This window comes from Cololabis saira, chromosome 6 (genome assembly GCF_033807715.1).
Source record: "Cololabis saira isolate AMF1-May2022 chromosome 6, fColSai1.1, whole genome shotgun sequence".
NCBI classification, from domain to species: Eukaryota; Metazoa; Chordata; class Actinopteri; order Beloniformes; family Belonidae; genus Cololabis; species Cololabis saira.
In genome coordinates, this window is record NC_084592.1 from 39,746,701 (window position 1) to 39,767,492 (window position 20,792).

At 41.3% G+C, this 20,792-nt stretch overlaps 1 protein-coding gene across 3 annotated transcripts in view; it reads left to right on the forward strand.

The window, feature by feature from the left end:
• Positions 1 to 19,770, forward strand: part of kalrna (kalirin RhoGEF kinase a) — a 91,830-nt gene extending 72,060 nt beyond the window's left edge. For all 3 annotated transcript variants that reach the window (XM_061724105.1, XM_061724106.1, XM_061724107.1), the window contains 12 exons: positions 783 to 948; positions 6,731 to 6,790; positions 6,988 to 7,015; positions 9,082 to 9,244; positions 9,335 to 9,456; positions 9,542 to 9,673; positions 10,382 to 10,543; positions 11,747 to 11,825; positions 11,905 to 11,956; positions 12,795 to 12,943; positions 13,113 to 13,251; positions 15,102 to 19,770. In XM_061724105.1, the coding sequence (XP_061580089.1) occupies positions 783 to 948; positions 6,731 to 6,790; positions 6,988 to 7,015; positions 9,082 to 9,244; positions 9,335 to 9,456; positions 9,542 to 9,673; positions 10,382 to 10,543; positions 11,747 to 11,825; positions 11,905 to 11,956; positions 12,795 to 12,943; positions 13,113 to 13,251; positions 15,102 to 15,659 (1,810 nt within the window). In that variant the 3' untranslated portion in view covers positions 15,660 to 19,770. The remainder of the gene's footprint in view (positions 1 to 782; positions 949 to 6,730; positions 6,791 to 6,987; positions 7,016 to 9,081; positions 9,245 to 9,334; positions 9,457 to 9,541; positions 9,674 to 10,381; positions 10,544 to 11,746; positions 11,826 to 11,904; positions 11,957 to 12,794; positions 12,944 to 13,112; positions 13,252 to 15,101) is intronic.
• Positions 19,771 to 20,792: the final 1,022 nt, after the last annotated feature.

Genomic DNA, 20,792 nt, shown 5'->3' on the forward strand with positions numbered 1-20,792 from the left:
CGTAACCACCAACTTTATTATATGTACTTGCAGCAAAAATATTCACATGATTTTTGTTCTTGTGAGAAATTGGGATCAGCAGAGACACTGATCAGGTCGTTCCTCTGGGTCAATCTGAGCACTCTACTCATACAGAAATGTTATCTGCCCCCCCGAAGGTTCCTGAAGGCGTCTTTTGCGGGGGAGTTCCTGTTACTGGCGGCGTGTGTCAAAGATCCGGGCCATGAAAAACTCCCCAGAACCCCCACTAAAGGAAACGCCGCTTTACTTACCAACAAATAAAGACGTTTTGGTGTGAAGATGACTTGAAATGCAACTTGAAATGCATAAGACATTGTTATTCCCCTTGTTTTTTGTTGCTAGCATGACTCAGCACCACGGTGACACTAAGCAACCATGGTCGTTAAACTGATGCATGATGATGCATGATGAAGGGGGTTTGTACATATTTCAAATATCACTGTTGTAATAGATTCTGATTACAGCAGCAGTATTAATGCATAGCTACTGACACCATCACTATGACATCTTGAAAGACGTTTTTGATCAGATTCATAAGTTCTTGTTTTGTTCTACGTTTTACATGGATCTTTAAATGAAAGTTTAAATAATGGGGAGGCTTGCTTCCATAGCCACAAAGACAGCAGTTCCCAGCCACCAGCCTGTTGACGTGCATGTCGTTACCCGGCGGTCATCGTCGCAGCCGCAGCCACTCTGCTCCGGACGCCAGCAAGCTGCTCTCTGATTGGCTGGTTGATGTTTGTCCTTCCCGCACCGCACAGGAAGTCTATGTCGTGGAACACGCTGCGTGCCAGGAAGCGCGCTGAAGCCCGGGACGTGTCCTCGCTGGGGGTCAGAGGTCAGGAGAACGGCCTTTTCCGTAAGCCCAAAGACACCACTGCTGCCCCTCCCCCACTTGCTTCGCCCGTCCCCGGGTCAAAGGCCAAAGTGAGTATGTCGGGCCGACGGTGCACACCGGTGATGTCATCTGTGCGTGGCAAAACCCCCTCCCCAACCCTACCCCGCTCGGTTTTACTTTTTACTCCTAACGTCTGTGTGTCTGTGAGTGCGTGCACACACACGGCCGCTCGGTGGTTCTCAACCTGCATCACACGAAAAAGCATCACATGATGGACCAATCAGAACGCTGCTGCAGGTGAGGTGCGACTCTGCAGTCCAGCATGCGCCTACTGCAGGGTGCTCACCTTGGAGTGCAACAGGAGAAAATTCAAAACAATAGCTGTTACCGTGGTTACCAGCTGGTCAGTAGACTATGATGAATTAATGAATTAATGAATTAATCTTTATTTCGGCTTGTACAGAACAAGATGAAAAGGAAGAAAAAAAAAATCAACATTTCTATTGCCGAAAAGGTGTAGGCTGAAGCCGTAGCTTATAGTGCTATGGAGCTAGAACAGTCTCATAATTTACAAATGCACAGGACAAGTTTTACAAATGCACAGACCGATTTACAAATGCACACACAGTTTCACACGTGCACAGGACAATTCACACGTGCGTAGGATAAGATATACAAATGTATTTTTGATGCACACACAAATATAACCTGATTTACACATGTTTTTTTGTCTGTGAGCTGCGCTGGATTTGCGTGTGACTTTTGAGACTCCCCTGACGTCCCTCGATCCACAAATAAGTTTTTTTTAACACGGAAGGATCTGCAACCAATCAGATGTCTCCCTTTATTTCAGCCAATCATAAGAGCGCACCCCACGTGGGGGACGATTTACTCGTAAACCAATTGGGGAACTCCACATGTAATTTTACAGATTATTAATCACAGATTAAACCTTTCAAACCGCGCTGACGTGAATTTCAGTCAAATCAATATGGCTTCCAGCAATGACAGCGGTCCGGTAAGTGAAACTTATAATTCAACATGTTTGGATAGTTAATCCCCTTTTTGTGAGGAGTTTTTGTTATTAATATGAATTGCTTTAATTGTGCTATTACCAATACAAGCGAAATAAAAAGTGAACAACAAGTGAAATAAAGGGAGACATCTGATTGGTTGCAGATCCTTCCGTGTTAAAAAAAACGTATTTGTGGATCGAGTCACGTCAGGGGAGTCTCAAAAGTCACACACAAATCCAGCGCAGCTCACAGACAAAAAAACATTTGTAAATCAGGTTTTATTTGTGTGTGCATCAAAAATACATTTGTATATCTTGTCCTACGCACGTGTGAATTGTTCTGTGCATGTGTGAAACGGTGTGTGCATTTGTAAATCGGTCTGTGCATTTGTAAAACTTGTCCTCTGCATTTGTAAATCGGTCTGTGCATTTGTAAAACTTGTCCTGTGCATTTGTAAATTATGAGACTGTTCTAGCTCCATAGTAGACTGACGTTAAAGAAAATGCGTCCTGACGGCTGCAGCAAACCCCAGTGTTACTATTCATGTTATAAACACTTCAAACTGGAACGGTTGAGAACCATGGAAGATGAGCAGTGCAATGGTTCATTTAATTTATTCACTTTTGTTTTTTTTTCCTGAAATGCACCTGCTGGAAAATAAAGTCTGATTCTTTTTGGTGTTTTTGTTCTGTGTTTTTTCCCCCCCTCCTTTTGTGCATGAATAGAAGCCGGAAACTCACTGATTTTAAAGTTTCCAGTCTGCTGTTTTCTGCTGTGACGTCATCTAACAAAGCTTTTTGGAACATCATCAGATCGACGGACGGGACTCTGCCAACATTTGGTCTCGGTCTTCACCAGATTTGACTTTATTTCTGCTTTTGAAGAAATTGATTCAGTGTTCAGTAAACCTATTCGAGCTGTAGAGTCTTACTTTATAATGTCTCCAAGTTGCACCAGAATATGGAACCTGATGCTGAGGGTAGTGCTGGGCGGTAAGACCAAAAATTTATATCACGGTATTTTTCAAAATTATATCGGTTTCACGGTATATCACGGTATTTTCTTTTTTCATGCACAACTGGATGTTAACCACATTTTCTAATGATTTGGAAAGGAATTGCTGCAGTAAATTGGCTTAGAATGGCCTATTTTACTGTCAAATCAAATAAATTTGATTTAGGCATGCTTTTCAAAGAAAAAAATCTTTTACAAAATTACAAGGTAGAAAATATTTATTGAACATAAAAAAACTGAAAGTTTTTTTAATTTCCCAGCATTATGTTGTTTTGGTTCCACCTCCTGGTGAATGTTAGGTAAAATTCTTATGTGGTTACTTTTTGGGTGGCCAACTATTTATGTTTGTGGTGCAACCGTTACGGGAGCGGCGAGTCTATTTCCTTATATTACAACGCCGTTATTAATTGTTGGTTTTTTTCCCCACTTATTCCACCGAACACCGAAAGTGTTTTTTTTGCCATTTTCGGCCGAACAATTTCGGTTACCAAACAATCGGTGCATCACTACTGCTAAACAGTCCCCTCACAAACAGTGTCCAGCGGCGCGGTGTTCCCAACGTTTAGTCTACGCTACTGTACATACTCACCGGTATTACGGTATATGAAAAATTCATATCATAAGAAAAATAAACACCGGTATTCGGTATGAACCGGTGTACCGCCCAGCACTAGCTGAGGGCCAAAGAAACTTTTACATTTCTAGACGCAAGTCTCAACTTCAACTTCAACTTACTTTTATTGCCACACGGCTAGGCCGGTGGAATTAGTTTCACAGTGAGAATTCAGCAAGGCAGCTCATGAATATATAGATATATATTTTTAAATGTATTTATTTATTTTGACAACATATTAAATAGCCGTGTGAGAGTAAGCACTTGTTTCTGTGATGAATGCATCGTTTAGATGTTAAACTGACTGCAGCTGCTGCCAGCAGGAAAGTCCCTGATAAAAGGTAACTTAAATCAAAATTGACAAATTACATGTGGAGTTCCCCAAAGCTCCATTCTAGGATCCCTCCTATTTAACATCTACATGCTTCTGCTAGCTCAGATAATAATCTAGATAAGTTAACATAACTATGCAGATGACACACAACTTTACTTACAATGTCAGCAGGTGACAATGAGCCCAAACAAGCTCTTAGTTGATGCAGAGAACAAATCAATGAGTGGATGTGACATAGTTTTCTTCAGTTGAACAAAAACAAAACTGAAGTAGTTGTTTTTGGATCAAGGGTGTTTAAGTCAGCACACAGCTACAGGTATTACAGTTAGAAACCAGTGATAAGGTCTGAAATCACCTGATTTTATCACCTGAAGAACATCTCCAGGATCAAAGGACTAATGCCTCAGCAGGACCTTGAAAAACTCATCCATGTGTTTATTTTCAGTCAACTTGATTACTGCAACAGTGTCTTCACACGTTTCCTTAAAAAATCAGACGGCTACAGCTGATCCAGAATGCTGCTGCCCGAGTTCTCGGTGGATCTAAGAAAGTGGACCACATCACTCCAGTTCTGACATTTTTACACTGGCTCCTTGTACTTCAGAGAATAGACTTTGAATGAATGAATGAATGAATAAATTAGAATTTATTTCTGACAATGGCCACAAAAGTGATTGTATTTACAAAAGAACAATCCCAAACAACCTACATATTCACCAGTATTAGCCCATCATCTCAATATATATTCATATATACATTTGTGTATATAGAAAAATAATATAAACAAAACCTCCAATTGAATAAACTTAAGTATTTATACCTTCAGATATGACATTGTTTGTTGCAAGTTTTCTGAAAAGGCGTATGAAGAAGCAAAACTTATTTATTCATACCACTTCTTCCTCTAATTGCCCTTAGGTAACCTTCCTGTTTGTATGCTTATATCCAAAATTCACAAAAAAAAATGAATTAAAAAAAGATATACATACATACATATCACTGAATTGTTGACGACCAAAATACATCAGAGACTTGTTGTTGCCATAGCAACCACCCAGACCTCTCAGGTCTCCTGGTTCAGGTCTGCTCTGTGTCCCCAGAACCAGAGCCAAACATGGAGAAGCAGCATTCAGCTTTCTATGCTCAGCAGATCTGGAACAAACTTCCAGAAACCTGCAGGAAACTGAAACCCCTTAGTTTCTTCTTTTGACTAATTCATTTAAACCCTTCTAATTTTAAACAATGTTAATTTCAGTACAAAACTGAAACTTTAGTAAGTCTAACTTTTCTTTAATATGCCTTTTCACTATAACTCATAATCTTTATTTTTGTCTTCTAAACTTTTCATATATTTATTATGTAAAGCACTTTGACTTGCCTTGTCGCTGAAAGGTGCTACACAAATAAACGTGCCTTATCAGGAGGCCACAAACAGTTTATTTCATCTATTCAAATGTTAATAAACATTAATGTAGATGTGAAATAAATCCAGACGTAAATTTTAAGTAGCTTTTGGTTCAAAAACTCTTTCACATTTTTCAAAGAACAAATGTGATTAATTTTGGACTTTTTTTTTTTTTTGATCAAACAGCAGACCTGGTTTATTTAGCAACTGCTCTGGGAACCCTCTTATTTCAAAATAAGAGCTGGAGACTTAATATGGCACTACAAAATATGGCACTGACCTGCTCTGTGACCTACATATGTCACTACATTTATGTCTGTCAGGAATTATTTCATGTTCATGTTTGTTTGTTTGTTTATTGTGTAGTGGATAAATTAGCTGAAAAGGTTCACTGATTTAAACTTGTTTTCATCGGCTATACTGCCTCCAAGTGGCCAAAGTGAGCTTTTACATTATTAAGTAATTTTAGTTTGGTATTATGGGAAATCTTGATTGATTCAGCATGTCTTGTATTTTAGTGGGTCTGACACTGAAACTAGAATACTGTGGGTTTAAATGGTAAAGGAACCGTTCTCTGCATTTACTAAACCTTTCCTACTCGTCTCTGAGGCAAAGTTGAATTTACAAAAAGAGGTTACTAAAACAACTCATGGTAATGAAATGATGGTAAAACTAAAGCTTTAAAATGATGGATACTGACAACTTGCAAAGCTGATTTCCAGTGCAATAATACCTACGACCATGAATTTTTTTGTTTTTAACAGACAGAAAAAAAGACAAATGACAGGAAAAAAATATGTAAAATTAGAATAACACACAAGTTAGTTGTTAGGCTGAGAGACGGATGTTTAAATAATTTACAGATAACAGGGTTCTTTTACACTATTTCACTACAGCCACAAGGACTCGGGTGTACCTGACAACACCATAATCTCTCAACACAGTCCACTGTTGCATCCAAAAATGTGTCTCTGAAGATGAACAGATGAACGGAAATCCAGCCTCTGTAATGGCATCAGTTCACTGGTGCAAACAGGAAATACCATGAAAGTGGTCAGCGAGGAGGATGATTTATTTCCTTCGTGCTGCTTTTAGCTCTCAAAGTTCAGATGAAGTAATTTGGGTTAAAGCTTTTATGGCGTCATAAAAACCTTCGGCTTGTATGACCACTGAAGAACATGCAGCAGTTTTCTATGCTTGCTGGAGGTTATGTTGTCCATGAGCTGAGAGGAGAAACAGAAGATGATGACGAGGTGATAATCTGAGTTTTGTAATAATCACTGAATCTGTGCATTTGAACAGTTGCAGGTGAGTATCAGCTGGTAAACCAGGTGCATGTCAATGTTGTCCATCCATCTTTTTCCACTTCTCTGGGTTTCCTTTCTCCTTATCATTCCTTTTCCCCCTCCACTTTCTTCTCTTTTATCTGCACCTACATCTTTCCATTCCTTCTCTCCCTTTATCCTGGTCTTCCTCCTCTGTTCACCAGGAGCTTCAGACTTCAGACGAGTCGGACTGTGACGACCTCGACCCAAAGACGGGTATGGAGGTACGAGCTCCTTGTTTCAGCAGACTGGTGGAGTTGGAGGATTGCTTCTGTGTCCCCATGAAAGGAAAAAAAAAATAAAGACTTTTGTTTAAAAAGCAAAACTCAGACCGTAAAAGCACTTTAAAACCACGATGAGGATGATTTCTCATGTATGTCGAGTGCTGCAAACTAAACTATGTCTTGGATCTGTTTTCCAGCTTCTCAACCCAAACTTCATCCAGCAAGGTGAGACAAAAAAGCAAGCAGCACACATGGAAACGCACCAACCAGTACACCCCCCAGTACACCCCCCCGTCCATCAGTAGTGCACACCCCTAATGATGGGCAGATCCCAGAGATGGCAGAAACGGAGCAGGCGGACATTAAAGAAGTGTTTCCACAGAGTGGTGCAGCTCAGTGTGATATGGTTTGGGGGGATAAGCCCCAGCTGTTTTTACATCAGCTACATGAAAGCGTACACAGAGGTGGAAAAAGTACAAAAATATTGTACTTAAGTAAAAGTACAAATTTTCTGCTTGAAAATTACTTAAGTAAAAGTAAAAAGTACCCATTAAGAACATTACTTAAGTAAAAGTATAAAAGTACCTCAACTTAAATATAATAAAGTACCAAAAGTACATGGTGTAAAATGTACTTAAGTACAAAAGTAAAAAGTACAAAGTACAAAATTCAAAGTACAAAATTATTTTCAAAAGGATTGCAAAGAAATGAAGAATCCAAGAATTTGCTTACAACTCTAAATAATGGTGATATTATTCTGACCCCTGCGCCGCAACTCTCCCGGGAGCTGCGGCTCCTTCTCGGTATATTCACGCGCCCCCCTTCCTTCCTGTCCGCCTTATGGTCCGCGTTAAATTGACACACATCTTACGCCGTAGGCTACGGCGTAAGATGTGCGTCGCCGCGTACCCTACGCCGTAGCTCTGCGCCGGTGTAACGCGGAACCATAAATCAGCCCCCGCTGTGCTGTTCTTTAATTTGTACCGAGTAACGACGTGTCCAATTTTAAATATAGCGGATTAAAAGTACGATTTTTTTTCCTTGAAAATGTAAAGAAGTAAAAGTAAAAGTACAGAAAAATGAAAGTATCAATAAAAGTACAAATTCTCAAAAATCTTACTTAAGTACAATAACGAAGTACTTGTACTTCGTTACTTTACACCACTGAGCGTACAGTACCAGTACAGTAACAGTACCAGTACTGCAACAACATGGTGTTTCCCAAATGTGACTCAGGTAAGAAAATACAATAGGAGAGGCCATACAGAACTTTTACTTTCTTCTTGGCATGTGGCTGTGTATTACGAGAGGTCATACAGCTTACAATGGAGAGTCTTGTGATTTCCTCCGTCTCACACTGAGGTGATGATCCTTTGTTAACCAATCAACAGAAAGCAGTGTTTCTAATTCAGCCTTAAAGGGGACCTATTATGAAAAACAGGTTTTTTCTTGCTTTAACATATATAAAGTGGTCTCCCCTCAGCCTGCCAACTCAGAGAAGGAGGAAAGAAACCAAATTCTGCAGTGTCTGTACAGCCGCCCGGATGAGCCATCCAGTGTGATGTGGATCTACGAGCCAATAAGATTCTGCTCCAGTCGTTAAGTAACGACGGGAACGATGCGTGAAATCACGCCCACAACTAACTCCGCCAGCCGGAGCTTCTGCCATTTTTTTATAGAGGTGTATCGCGTCATTCAGGCAGCCAATCAGCACAGAGCCTCATTATCATAGCCCCGCCCACTCAGAATCCCGCATAGATAATGAGGTTAGAGACTGGGAAGATAAAGACATGGCTCAGAGGCTGAATTTCTAATTTATTTAGCAAAAACAATCAAAAGCTTGTTTTTAAGACATTCAAGGCCTGTTTAAAATAGGTATTAGATGCCATAATAGGTCCCCTTTAAACCACTTTTAGTACCCCGATGGAAGGATACGAATATGCAGAACTGTACTCATCTGTTGTTATGGTAGCGTACCCTTTCAAACTTTTGATAACGGAAAGCCAAAAAACTAAGAAAAAAAATGCATACCATAACATGCTACTTGATTTGGTACTCCAGCAGAAGTTTGCAAAACATCTGGAAGGAACAGACGGATTCCTTTTTGGAAATGCAAAGAATACACGCCATATCACACTGACCCATCGCCCACGGCTCCGTGGAAACCCGGGTTCTTAGGAGGATACAGCAGAAGTCCAGTCTGTCCTGGAACGGCTGGATACCGCTGCAGAGGGGAAGTCGGCTCGCGCTCACAGTTTTGAAATGCTCTGTGATGCGTTTCCTGTGTGCAGTGGCCCCGGAGTTCCTGGTCCCGCTGTCGGACGTGGCGTGTGCGTTCGGGGAGACTGTGGTCCTCTGCTGTAAAGTGTGCGGACGACCCAAACCCTCCATCACCCTCAAGGGTCCCGACCAGATCCCGGTGACCAGCAACAGCCGCTTCACCATTGACATCAGGTGGGACTGCTGCAGGCCATTTCCCCCCTCTTTTCCACCTTCCATCCATGTCCTTTTACTCAAACTCCTCTCCTCCCTCTCGTTGTCCAGGGATACCGGTGACATCTTGCTGAAGATCTGTAACCTGATGCCTCAGGATACAGGCATCTACACCTGTGTTGCCGTGAACGACCACGGCTCCGCCTCCTCCTCGGCCTCCATTAAAGTTCAAGGTGATTTTCTGTTTTTAAAACAAAGCATTTCATGAATCACTCAGCAGGACTGCAGTGATTAATGAGGGTTCGTGTTTCCCTGCAGGTATCCCAGCAGCCCCGGGGAGGCCTGTAGCTCAGGAGGCGAGCGGCACAGCCGTGATGGTGCACTGGCCTCCTCCAGCTTCAGCCGCTCACTGTGCCGTCAGCAGCTACACCCTGGAGTACCGGCAGGAAGGTCTGTGTGAACAGAGCAGTTAGAACAGGGGTCGGCAACCCAAAATGTTGAAAGAGCCATATTGGACCAAAAATGCAAAAAACAAATGTGTCTGGAGCCGCAAAAAATGAAAAGTCTTTTATAAGCCTTAGAATGAAGGCAACACATGCTGCATGTAGCTATATTAGTTATAACTAGGGGAAGATTTTTTTTTTCATTATGCACTTCGAGAAAAAAGTCGAAATGTTGAGAAAAAAGTCGAAATGTCGAGATTAATGTTGAAGTACAATCTCGAGAAAAAAGTCGAAATGTTGAGGAAAAAGTCAAAATTTCGAGGAAAAAGTCAAAATTTCGAGGAAAAAGTCAAAATTTCGAGGAAAAAGTCAAAATTTCGAGAAAAAAGTCAAAATTTCGAGGAAAAGTCAAAATGTTGAGAAAAAAGTTGAAATGTCGAGGAAATAGTCAAAATTTCGAGAAAAAAGTCGAAATGTTGAGATTACAAAGGAAAGGAAACGGGAAGAAAAAAAAAGAAAAAGAAGAAAAAAAAAGGAAAAAAAAAGGTCAAACATTTTTGAAAAAGCTCCAGGAGCCACTAGGGTGACGCTAAAGAGCTGTATGCGGCTCTAGAGCCGCGGGTTGCTGATCCGTGAGTTAGAAGTTACTGTTTTTTCTTTGCAAATATACTAACCCCTCCCTCCCTCCCCCAACAACCCAACACCCCGCCCTCAGACTCGTTCCTGTGGCAGCAGGCGCTCAGCAGCAGGGAGGAGTGTGTTCAGATCGATGCTCTGATACCCGGAGGTCACTATCAGTTCAGGGTCCGGGCCTCCAACCGCTGGGGAGTCGGCCCCCCATCCGAACCCTCCAATATGGTCACTCTGGCCAGCTGCAGTAAGTCCCGCCCTTTCATACGCTGACACCAGCATCTACAAATGGTACTACTACCATATTCACGTGATTGGCAGTGGAAAAAACAGATACTAGTGACACATTTCTGTTTAAAAAGCTGTTTTAGACCGTACTTGGTAGTATGTAGAAGTGGGAAATGTCAAACTTTAAAGTGTGGATGTTGAACTGTACAGTTTGGCATAGTTTATTGCTTTTATACTGTGATTGGTGCTTGGCGGGGGAAGTTCCTCAGTCATGTTGCCTTCAGGAAACGTAGGTTGCAGAAGTTATCAGTAGAAGTTTGATTCAACACGGTATATACACCATATTCACGTGATTGGCAGTGGAAAAGACTGATATTAGTGACACATTTCTGTTTAAAAAGCTGTTTTAGACCGTACCAATCGCAGTATAAAAGCAATAAACTATGCCAAACTGTACAGTTCAACAGCCACACTTTAAAGTTTGACATTTCCCACTTCCACATACTACCAAGTACATACTACCAAGTACACTAATATCAGTTTTTTTCCACTGCCAATCACGTGAATATAGTGTATATACAGTGTTGAATCATACTTCTACTGATAACTTCTGCAACCTACGTTTCCTGAAGGCAACATGACTGAGGAACGTCCCCCGCCTTCTCTGTTCTGCTGTCACTCATGATGCCACGCCCCTCTCAGTTGATGCCACGCCCCCCACGCCAGATTGGGGCCAAAAGTCTGAAACTGAAAAAAAGATCTGAAACTGAAAAAAAAAGATCTGAAACTGAAAAAAAGATTTGAAACTGAAATAAAAAGATCTGAAACTGAAAAAAAAAGATCTGATACTGGAAAAAAAAATTGAAACTGTAAAAAAGAATTTTCAGGTTCAAATTTTATTTTCAAATTAGCAAAACTTTTGGCCTTGATTTGGCTCCATATGGGGCCAGCTGCTGCTCCGGCCAAGCTAATGGCCCAGGCTCGCTTTGGCCTCCCTGCACAATGAATTCATTTTGAAACACAAGAATTTATCTCATGGGCTTAAACTGATACAATCTATGTGTAAAATAATCTTTAAAATGGTCCAGATATTTTCATCTATAAACTAAACGCCCTCAGATGGGCCAGCAGCGTACTCCCGTTAGTTGCCTCTTAAATTCTTGCCACAAGATGAATTATTGGATTATTTTGTGGTCCTAAAGCTCTCCCGTGTTCTGCTCAGACTCCGGTCATGATGGGACGGGGATCCGGTGGAGGGAGAACTTTGAGTCGGCCTTCTCTGAGACTTGTGAGATCGGAAGGTAAAACACGTTCCGCAGTAATGCTTCTAAAATCAGTCCTAACTTTGGTTGATTCGGCGTCTCTCTCCTCTTTGAACAGGGGACGGTTTTCAGTGGTGCGGAAATGTCTCAACAAGTCCACAAAGAAAGAGGTAGGAGAGCTCCACCAGAGGTTTCTCTCTTTCACTGCAGAGGTTGCAGGGGAAGCGGTCGCAGTTGAAAAACAGTCATGAACAGTACTCCAGTTGTAAAAAAAAATCAGGGGGGATGGTGGATTTTATAATATGGGGACAAATAATTTGTGCTGATTACAAATAATATAATATATTACAAATAATAGCACTGACCAAAACACCTGCAGAAATACTGCAGGAATGACATAGCAGCAGTTAAATGCAGCCTTCTGTAAGCTTTAAATATCCACTGGGCTTACATCAAATACATCAAAACACAACAATAAAAAACAGTTTTCTGAACTTATCAATATGACTCTGTCCTTCACAGGATAAGTAAAATGGATCACTGCAAAAACTCAAAATCTAAACAAGAATATTTGTCTTATTTCTAGTTAAAATGTCTCATTTTAGTAAAAGTAAATGTCATTACACTTAAAACAAGACTCATCACTGGAAAAAACAACAATTTTCACCTTTTTTCAAGTAGATTTTCACTTAAAATAAGTAGAAAAATCTGCATGTGGAACAAGATTTTATTGCTTGTAATGAGAAGATAAATCTTGTCCCATTGGCAGATTTTTCCTACTTATTTGAAGTGAAAATTGACTTGAAACAGGTGAAAATTGTCAAATAAGTTATTTTTCCCCCCTCATCCCCCCTCAACTCGAGTACTGGTCACGAAAAATGTTTCCATGACTACTTTCATCCAAAACCACATCTTTGTCAGTCGGCAGTACATTTTTATCATCTTCCAGCTCGTGGCATGAACGATCACTTTCTTGTTACCATGGAAGCGTGTATTTCTTCTGTCCAGGTGGCGGTGAAGTTTGTGAGTAAGAAGATGCAGAAGAAGGAGCAGGTGGCTCACGAGGCCGACATCCTCAACCATGTGCAGAATCACCAGTTGGTGGCGCTCCTGGACACGTACGAGTCTCCCACATCTCTGATGCTCATCCTGGAGCTGTGAGTCTTTTCACGAACATCGTCCTGTTATTTGACACCTTTGGTTTAACTGGCAGATGTTGGCAGCTGGCCGGCTACGTCCCACAAACCAGAAGATGTTAAACTTGTTGTTTTTAGTTATATTTTAATAAGATTTGTCTGAACTGAGTTTTTTTACTGTGCACGTCAGATTGGAGGACGGACGTTTACTCGACTACCTGGTTGCCCACGATGAGCTGATGGAGGAGAAGGTGGCGTTCTTTATCAGAGAAACTCTGGAGGCGCTGCAGCACCTTCACACGTGCAGGGTGGCCCACCTGGACCTCAAGGTTAACACAACGTTTTGTGCCACATAAATAAAACCCTGAAATAGAAAAGAAAATGGCTGAAGACTAACCAAAATAGTTTCAAACTTACAATCATGTTCAAAAGTTGGTTTCGATCTTTTTGAAAAATGTATTAAAATCTCTGATTGTAATAGTCTTAACATCATCCAAATACAACCTCAGATGAAACAACTTTTTATGCTTTTGAACATCATTTATTTGACAAAAATGAAGTCGGAAAGAAAATATTGTGTGGGTAATACTAAGTACCCTTTTATTGCCTCCATAGGATTTGAAAAGGTACGTTTCAGCCTGGTGCTGCTAATCATCAGCTCTTGATGAGTTGATCATTAGCAGGTGAACAGGCCTCGATAAAAGTCTATAAAAAACAGGCACTGGTCTCAGAGAAGCAGTTGTTTCTTCTCATCCATCTGAAAAGCATTATAAAACATCTAAACAATGTGGAGTCAAACATTTTATGGGGAGAAAGAAGCATTTGAGACTGCTGCCGGTCTTCTCAGGAGTGGATGTGCCAGCAAATGTACCCGAACACTACATCTCAGGCCTAACCGTCCTCACTAAGTATGTTAAATGTTACATCTCATGAGACCCAAACTAGAAGAAGACTGCAGAAGTCCAAGTAGTTTGAAAGGTCTTCCAGAAGAAAGCCTATTCTGCTTAAAAGGGCATTGAAGCACAACTGTGGTTTGCAAAAATGCTCCTGAATAAACCAGAGTTGTTTGACCATAACGCCCAACACGTTTGACAAAAGAATACCCAGAAATGCCTGGGACCCACTATCACGCACGGCGGTGGGGCGGTAATAGTTCAGGGTCGTTTTGCAGTCACAGATCACAGATCTCCTTGACAACGTGACATCATACAGGAAACAACAAGCAAGTTCTGCTGGTAAAGGTGGATCTATAGCTGTCGAACCATGAAGGGGCTCAGTATTCCCACCTTAGCTTGTTTTTGACTTGAAGAAAAACTGGCAGTCATGTTGTTTTCATCAAAGTTTGTATTTGTGATTAAGACTCATTAAGATGAATGAATTGTTTATTTCGGTTACATTACATTATTTGCAATTCAAACTGTGTGTGTGTAAATGACAAAACACTTTCATACAAGTTTACACTCATCAGTTTCACACAAAAAATAATAATAAACTCTGTAACCGAAAAAGGAATAGGCTGAAGCCAAAGCTTATATTTGCCTACCCTGTACTTTCCAACAGAAAACCCAGATTATCTGCAATATGAAAAGAAACAAAAAGAGAAATTTCCCTTTAAATTGTTCTGCTTAACCAAATTATACTTTAATCATTTAGCATTGTAATCCTTAATTATTTTACTTTTCAATATTTTTTTAAAATTCAACAGAGATTTACACAGTTTCACTTCATCACTAAGTTGATTCCATAATTTGACTCCCCAAAATGAAACACATCTATATTTAACATTAGTCCTCACACGACATCTTTCAAAAACCCACAGCCTTCTTAAATTATAATTTGTTTCTCTTAATTTAAAGAAATGCTGAAAACAAGCAGGAAGGCTATTATTCTTAACTCGAAACAAAATTTCTAATGTTTTTAAATATACAATATCTATGAATTTTAATATGCATGACTTTACAAATAATTTATTATTAGTGTCACGATAAGAAACTTTATTTATTATTCTTACAGCTCTTTTCTCACAGGATTTTTATGTTTTTACAAACAGAAAATGGATTAAAAGAGCGGGTGCTAACTTTTTCTCACGACTGTGACTGTAGTACTTGTCGTATTTGTCATACTTGTAATTGCTAAAACGTTTTGCTGTTATGTGGGCTCATCTCTCTCCCTCCTTCAGCCTGAGAACATCATGGTGGACCTCCACGCTCCTACCCCATCGGTTAAGCTCATCGACCTCGGCGATGCCGTCCAGCTGTCCGCCCACCGTCGATACGTCCACCTCTTGCTGGGAAACCCGGAGTTTGCCGCCCCGGAGCTCGTCCGCGGGACGCCGGTCTCTGTGGCGACGGATCTGTGGAGCGTGGGTGTGTTGTCCTACGTGATGCTGAGCGGCGTTTCCCCGTTTCTGGACGAGTCGCCGGAGGAAACGTGCGTCAACATCTGCCGCCTGGACTTCTGCTTCCCGGATGAATACTTCTGCGACGTGAGCCAGGCGGCCCGGGACTTCGTGTCGTCGCTGCTGCAGCAGGACCCCAGGAAGAGGCCCGGTTCCACCTGCTGTCTCCAGCATCCGTGGGTGGGCCGCGGGGGGGCGCGCGGGGGGGAATACTCCAAGACGCCGCTGGACACCTCGCGGTTGGTCACGTTCATCGAGCGCAGAAAACAGCTGCACGATGTTCGGCCCATCACCAACATCAAAGGGCTGGTGAGCAGCAGTACGGACAACACACTGTGATGGGGACAGAGGAGAGACTAGAGACTCGGTCCGTCTGTGTTACTTTAAAATGTCTTTGCTATTTATTAATGTATGAATGACAAACGTAGATATATGATGCCTGTAGCCTGTCTGTGGTGCAGCATTTCATCCTCTCGGTTCTGTAGAACCGACGGGCCTCTCAAACTCAAAGAAAACGGGATTATTATAACTGGATACATTTTATTTATTGTAGAGTTTAGTTTTTTCTTTGCCTGGTGTCAAAGATAACACTCCGTACAAAGAAACACAACGAACCAGTTCTGTTTTGGACAAAAATAAATAAACCAACCACCTTGGCATGGTTGGGGAGTTGTATCACAGTGATCAGTGGGGATCCAGGTGATTTAACTCATAAGCCAATAAACCACTGGTTCACATGGATTTGATTCATGTTCACTAGAGGATGCTGGGATCAGTGGCACACGGGGAGTCCTGCAGCCTGCAGAACAAAGCAGTGCTGGCTGAGGGTTTGTGCTGAATGCTGGTAGAGGCTGGAGTGCTCGCTCGTGAAGGGAAAAATTAGAAAATTGATCAAATGTCCATGCTGTTAATGAAATGTCAGGGAGAAGCTCCTTTATTTGGCTCTTCATACCAACCCAGAAAACGGCTTTGCAGTTAAGGCTGAATTATGCTTCTGCGTCAAACCAACACAGAGCACACGCCGCAGACGTGACGCCGTGCGGAACCCTTCGGACTTCTCCGTCTCTCCATTTGGTCGCGGTGCAGTACCCCCCGCGACCGCTAGTTAGCGATCTTTTTCTGAATGGTTTATTCGACTTTTTCCGGTCACAGTAAATCAAAGAAATAATGACAACTATTGTGCAAAAAACCAAAACAAAAAAAATCACATATAAACGAAGAAAAGAGCCCTGGAAGTTCACTACTGATTCAAACCGGAAACCGGAAATGCTTCGCTTTCAAGCGAACCAATCACAGCCCTCTCGGTCTGCGTGTGGTCTGCGTCTCCTCGACGCGTAGTTACAATTTTCAGGAGGTGCACGTCAGTGACGGCGCAGGTGACGGCGTGTGGTCTGCGTCGATCCAAACCACACGCCGTAGGCACGGCGCCATTTTGACGCAGAAGCATAATTCAGCCTTTAGACGTAAACATAAACTTGGACACACTGTAAAGACATCAGTAAAGCTTGATGCAGGTTATGACTACACGGGAGAGCATACAGCACCCTAACTTTGGGCTAAAACTAAAGTTTTATTCTGATAGCCTTCCATTTTTAAGTCTATAGTTCAACCACAGACGACCAATTCATTGTCTCAGTCAGTCCAGGTAGTTAAAACACTGCAGTTGGGAATGCTGAAGCAATACAACATCCAGCCAGCAGGTAATACACCCATTAGAATCGCAAAATAATTCCTCCTTCACAAATCAGCTCAATAAACTCTGGGATTCCCAGCTACTCCATTCCTGTGTTATGCGTTTAGAGGCTGATGTTATAAATTATTCTGTGAGATGTCAGTGAGTAAACGCATTAGTCAACCTATATTTAACCCAACCCCCATTTAGGACGAGTTGAATGAGAGTAGGTGGGCCAGTGCGTGCTGCCTCGTTCTGCAGGCTACAGCCACATGTTCATGTAAAACTGGTCTCAGAAATACTTTAAAACCATGCTAACCCGAGGTGCATTCACCGTTGTAGTTTGGGAGTTTGGTTCTGGACCAAAGCAGAAAGTGTTGCACTTAGTTTAGTTCACTGGTAGGAAGCCTTAATCTATTTGGCATTCACATTGTGTTTTCAGCATCAAACAGGCAAAAAGACAACAGTGGAAATTTGAAAAAGGTCGTAGTTTGATCTTTTTGGAACCGAGACCCATTTTTCTAAGGTACCTCGGTTTGCTTTTTTGGTGGCCGCGGTTCACGGTGTTGGAATGTATTCAGGTGAACTTCACCAACAGTGCAGTTGCACCAGTTTGTTTTAACTGAACCAAGGCATGTACGTGTGAATGCACTCTAAGAAGAAAATAAGTTTGGACTGCTAGAGAGAGGCTTTGGAAGATGTTTTCAAGGATTAAAGCTACGCTATGTAGTAATACAACTTCTGACCTCCTGCCGACATATACCACTGGCAATACTGGTGGGGAAGGTCTGATGCATCTTGTAACACCACGCTGTCCGATTAAGCCTGATTTATGTTTCTGTGTAGCAGCTACGTACGTGTGCTACACCATCGCTGGCGTTTAGACTTTACTGTGTTGTAATTACAACACCAACCACTAGGCGGCAATGTTTTCTTTTTCTGAAGCACGACCTCGCGGTGCTTTTTCCTTTGGGGTACTTCCTGTACGTAGCTCAGACATAGCAACAGAGCAAATAAAGTATACGTTACCTGGATTGCAGCTGATGGATGTTTAGCATCAGTCCTTTTTACAGACATTGCAGGAAACTATAATTCCAAGTCCGACTTGAAAACGATGAAGAAGAAATAGCAGTGGGGAATTTGAAAACAAAGAACCTATCTATCGATCACGTTTCTTGCGGTCCGCTTCGACACTACACGTGGTTGCTAGGGGTGGGTATTGGGAAGGACCTCATGATACGATACGCATCACGATACTTGAGCCACGATACGATACACATTGCGATATCCCGATTATGCGATATCCCGATTATTATATTCTACATAGTTCACCGAAAAATTTAAAAATGCATTACACATCTTAAAATCCAAGTTGTATATATGTACATCAGATGATAGTGATGGATCTTAAAATCCGAGTTGCACGTTCATCAGATTATAGTGACAATTCATGGGACAAACTGAGTCAAAACAATGTTTTATTATAACTATACAAGCTAAAGTTACAACTTATTTGTATATGTTTTTCATATTATTTACATCATATGAAATTAACATTAAATTTAGTATGAGGTTGCTTTAATTATGTGGCAAATGATAATAAACACAAGAAAGATGGGTACTAAAACCAAGGACAGGCACAGTGATCAGTCAGTATAGATATAAATCCATAAATAAATAAACCTCTGTCCATTATTTTTCATATTTCAAGGACAGGCAATTGTGTTATATAAAAAATAAATTATAAAATGAAATAAAACGTGAAATAAAACCTGAGCTCAGTGCAGGGCCCTCCCAGGGTTGGTAGAGAGTGGCAATGCCCAGGACTGTCACTTAGGTAGGAGCACTGGGTGATATAATGGGAAAAAAAATCGGGGATAAAAAATATATTAAAAAAAATAAATAAAAAAAAAAAAAAAAAAAAAAAAAAACAATATTCAAATTTTGAATATCGATATTGAATCGGCTGGAAAAGTATCGCGATATATTGCCATATCGATATTTTTGCCCACCCCTAGTGGTTGCATTTGGAGAGAGGTTCACATCAGGTTGCGGCGTAGATATGCTGTCGTGCCGTAAATATAGCCTAGTTTTGATGTAGAAGTATAAATCAGGCTTAAGAGATGCAGGGCTGAAACATGAACTTCCTTGGAATATGCTGCCCCCCATATGCCCTTAAGTTGTGTTGCTACGTAGAGTGGCTTTAAAAAAGTTAAAATCTGTTTTGGTAATGATTACTTTGCCAATAAAAGGTGAAATGAATTAAAGAAAATAATAAGCAGGTGGTAAGGTTTAAGCAATATGCTTAATAGTCAAAAACGAATTACTGAATCCGGTTTTTGATCCATTTTCAAGTCGAGCACCATTCTGGCTTTTGTTGTGCTTATGTACTAGCGGGACTGGTCTGTTCAGCACAGCGTGGGTTTTGATCCGTGTAGCAGCATGTACTAAATGAAAGTATGCTGGACTGAACGATCACAAAACTGCATTAAACCTGTAAAACAAGAGATCCATGGAAGGATGCTCCCCTGCAGGAAACGCAGAAGACTTGACTGAAGACGGGAGAGACGCCACCGATTCTTGGTTTGTTCATATCTCTGTTTACAAAAACTGTGTTAAAAGTGGGTATGTAGTTTACAGAACTGTAGAATAATCAGGGAACACCTGCATGTAAAAACCACCAAGGACGGTTTGAAATCAGGTTAGAAATGTGTCTGTTTCTGGAAGAAAAAAAAAGTGATGTTGTGATATAAAGATGGAAAACAAAGTCCACTCCAACAGGTCTTCGTTTGTGGGTTTGTCCAGCAGCAGCCAGTGGTGACACGTGGCTTCTGAGGGGATCTTTGGGACTGAATTCTACCATCCTGTTCCTGCTCATGAATGAATGTAGTTTTCTTCAGAATGTGTTCTGCCATCAACACTTCTGCGCTGCCCCCCGAATCGTTCACAACGCCAACCATTTTGCATCCCGGAGCTCCCTGTAAGCATTTAGCATCCTGGAAAGAACCGATTTTCCAGCGGACTGGTTGAAATGGAAACATGTCGCTGTTCTGCAGTTCAGGCCATCTATGCAGACCCGGAAGTGACAGCTTCAGCCACAGCAGCAGAGGGAGAGGTTAACCTGTCTTTTCTCCATTATTTAGAAAAAAAAAACAAACAAAAAAAGCATACATGAAATGGCTCTGGAGTAAAAAGAAAAGGGATCCTTTTCTCCAAAAACCCAGTCACAAAAGAGGATTGTTTTGGGATGAATTAAGACTAAGTATACAAATAAATATAAAGATGTGAAAAAAATCCCCAAATTATGAAGAACTGCAGCTGTATCATGTGGGAAATGACCCATCGAGGGAGGTACAAACACCTTTTGTGTCACTTCAGAGACCTACGTTCACCATGAGTTATCCTTTATGTTCTGCATTCACTTCTTCCTGTCTTTGCTTTTCAAAGTTGGTTCCGTCACTCTTTGCGTCATACAACATGTGTGATCTTCGAATTCTCAAATATATTTTCTCAACATTTTCATAAAACGGCCTCCTCGACTACTGATTTTTCCACCTTCTTCATCCTTGTTAGTCATAGTTAGGCATCTCCTGCTAGTATCATGGTTGTTCTCTCATGGAGAACGATCCGCTGCACAGATATAAACGCTTCAAACTAAAATAATGGAAATAAAGCTAATCTAGCCTCTCTTACTTCATCTCAAATCATTCTTAATCCCCCGACCTGCTGCACATCTTTCCCATCTTCATTTGTGTGTCTCACAGATGGGTACAAATCCTTTTCGTCTTAGTGTTCAGCCT